This window comes from Diceros bicornis, chromosome 34 (genome assembly GCF_020826845.1).
Source record: "Diceros bicornis minor isolate mBicDic1 chromosome 34, mDicBic1.mat.cur, whole genome shotgun sequence".
NCBI lineage: Eukaryota > Metazoa > Chordata > Mammalia > Perissodactyla > Rhinocerotidae > Diceros > Diceros bicornis.
The window spans coordinates 13266684-13269083 of NC_080773.1; the positions used below are offsets into that span (position 1 = coordinate 13266684).

At 69.2% G+C, this 2400-nt stretch overlaps 1 protein-coding gene across 1 annotated transcript; it reads right to left on the minus strand.

The window, feature by feature from the left end:
* Nucleotides 1-590: 590 nt before the first annotated feature.
* Nucleotides 591-2022, minus strand: LOC131397969 (interferon lambda-4-like). The gene is made up of 4 exons (XM_058531061.1): nucleotides 1730-2022; nucleotides 1172-1658; nucleotides 838-933; nucleotides 591-707 (listed from the first exon to the last, which is right to left on the minus strand). Exons 1-4 carry the CDS (start codon nucleotides 2020-2022, stop codon nucleotides 609-611), a joined length of 975 nt encoding a protein of 324 aa, XP_058387044.1. The 3' UTR covers nucleotides 591-608.
* Between the last annotated feature and the right edge of the window lie 378 nt (nucleotides 2023-2400).

A 2400-nucleotide genomic window follows, 5' to 3' on the forward strand; every position in this document is an offset into this window, starting at 1 on the left:
AATAACTGGCAATACAGTAACACCAGGAGACAGAATAGTAAGTACACACAGGAATTTCACAAATTAAAAAAAAAAAACACATAAGTAACGGAATCCCAAAAACTATAGTGAATGAAGGACTTTGGGCCCCCTCACTACCAAATCCCTCAGGGAACACGGCCTCCCCGTTGGGGAGATCCAAGAGTCACAGTTTCATAGAATGTCAAAGAGGGCATTGAGGGTTCAATCGGGGGTGGGGTCTGCCCTGGGAGAGGGTTCTTGGGGTTCTGGTACCCACAGACGGAGAAACTGGTCCATGGTACGTGGGGGAGAGCGACCAGTAGGCAGACTCTCATCTCAATTCTCGTCCTGCCAATCTGGCCCCAGGAAGATCTTAGAGCAACACATCCACGGAAACATCGCCGCATCCGGGAACTCGTCCTGGACCTTGGGAACAGTCCCCGCGCCTGTCGCCCCAGGGCAGGCGGATGGGGGTCCGGCCAATGGCAGCAGAGTCTCCGGAGCCACGGCGCCCCCTGGCGGAGACCCGCCTGGCGCCCCGGGGCCACCGAGGGCCGCGCCCGCAGCCCCCCTCCTGCAGAGCCCGGGTCCCGGCGGAGCCCGGCGGATCAGACACAAGGCCCCGCGTGCGCCACCAGCCTCAGGTCCCACGTGAGCAGGCGCAGGAGGGTGAAGATGACGGTGGCTTCGTGGCACCGAGGCGAGTCCTGGAACCCGGGGAGGAGGCGGAGCGAGGCCGTCAGGAATCGTCTTCGCGAGAAACCCCGTGCAGTCCTCCCGCTCCCACCACCGCTCCCAGCCCGTCTCCACCTTCCCCGGTCCCCCCTGCAGTCTAACCGCTTCACCCTGGCTCCACTCAGCTCTCCGTGCGTTGGGACGCCTCCTGGGTGGCCGCAGGGACTTCCTCCAGGAGCCTGGCCGGACCAGCTCGAGCTGGAGGGGGAACAGGAGGGACATGAAGGGGGCGGAGACCCGAGTCTCCCTCTGCCTCCGCCGGGACCCTCCCAGCCGCAGACCACAGCCCGGATCTGGGGGACTCCGAGGGGACCGAATCAGGTGTGGACCGGGTGTTGGACTCAGCGGGAGGGATGGGCACTGCGGGCGGCCGCGCTCTGAGGCCCAGGGCGCAGGCGGGGCTGGGAGGGCGGAGGCCGGGGTAGGGGACACTCACGCAGGCCGCCACGTCCCGGGCCGCGGCCGCCAGCAGCTCCAGGGTCGGGCCGGTGCCGGGGACCCGCTCGGGACCTCGCAGGTTGCTCAGCACGGCCTGGGCGTCCGCGATGCCCCGGGCCACGAGGCGGAGGCGCGCGCACGAGTGCGGGGACCGGGAGTGAGAGAGGGCCGCCCGGGCCCGCGCCTCCCCGCCGGCTCGCGGACTCCCCGAGGGCCGCAAGGAGCAGAGGCGCGGCCTCCTGCTCAGCGTCTCTTCCTCCTGCGGGACCAGGGTCGGGTGAGGCCGGGCCTCCTCGCCAGGGCTCCTGAAGGGCTGGGACGTCGGGGATCCCTGGACGGGGACGGCGGCGGCCGGTGCGGTGATGCTTGTTGTGGACTGAACCACAGGGCTCTCCGGAGGCGTGATCGCGGCTGAAATGCAGCCCGCGCTCGCCTTGCCGAGCCCTGCGCCCCGACGTGCAGCCGAGTCCGCCTGGAGGGGCGCCCTTTGGGGACCCGCACAAAGGCCACCTGTGTGCTTAGGACGGAGCGGCCGGGAAGATCTGGGGGTCAGAACCTGGACCCGTAGACAAGACCTGCGCCTGCTGGACGCCTGGTCCTAAGGGCCCCTCGGCTCAGGGCCCTGCGTCTCCGCGCCCGGCGGGCCCAGGGTCCGGGGCGGAGGGTCTGCGCGTCACTCACGTAGCGGTCCCTCAGCGCCTTGACCGCCGCCAGCGCCCCGGGGTCCAGCGAGCGGTAGTGCGACAGGAGGCAGCGCCGGGGCGCCGCCGCGCGGGGGTCTGCCGCCACGCCCACCGTCACCAAGACCCACAGCCCCGCGGACACCGCCGCTGCACCACTCTGCCCCATCTCCGCTCCTGCAGGAGGAGGGACGTCAGCGAGGCCGCGGAGAAGGCCCGGAGCCCAAGCCCCTGCCTCTGGTTAGACGCGCAGAGGGACTGACGCTGGGAGCGCAGGCGCGGAGCACACGCAGGGGAGACAGGATGGGCCCAGACCCCTTCTCCCCCAGCCTCTCCCCTCACGCCTCACCTGCCCTGCGCCCTCGGGCCTCGTGCTGCAGCAGCGCCTGCCTTCCGCTGTCCCCTGGGTGGTGTGCAGAGTGGAGTCCACCTTCCACAGCGGTGCCTGCGCCCTCCGTGGTGGCTTTTATGAGCCCGGCTGAGAGAAGGGGAGCAGCCGGGCTTCCCCGTCCCGGTCAAGCTTTCCGAACGTCAGCGCTGCCCGCTG

Excerpts from the sequence above, each read along its gene's own strand:
- LOC131397969 (XM_058531061.1), bottom strand. The coding sequence starts at position 2,022 with ATGGGGCAGAGTGGTGCAGCGGCGGTGTCCGCGGGGCTGTGGGTCTTG. Across the intron at positions 1,659-1,729 it reads GGTCTTGTCTACGGGTCCAG|GGCGCCCCTCCAGGCGGACT; the intron begins GTTCTGACCCCC and ends GGGTCCCCAAAG. Across the intron at positions 708-837 it reads AGTGGAGCCAGGGTGAAGCG|GACTCGCCTCGGTGCCACGA; the intron begins GTTAGACTGCAG and ends CCCGGGTTCCAG.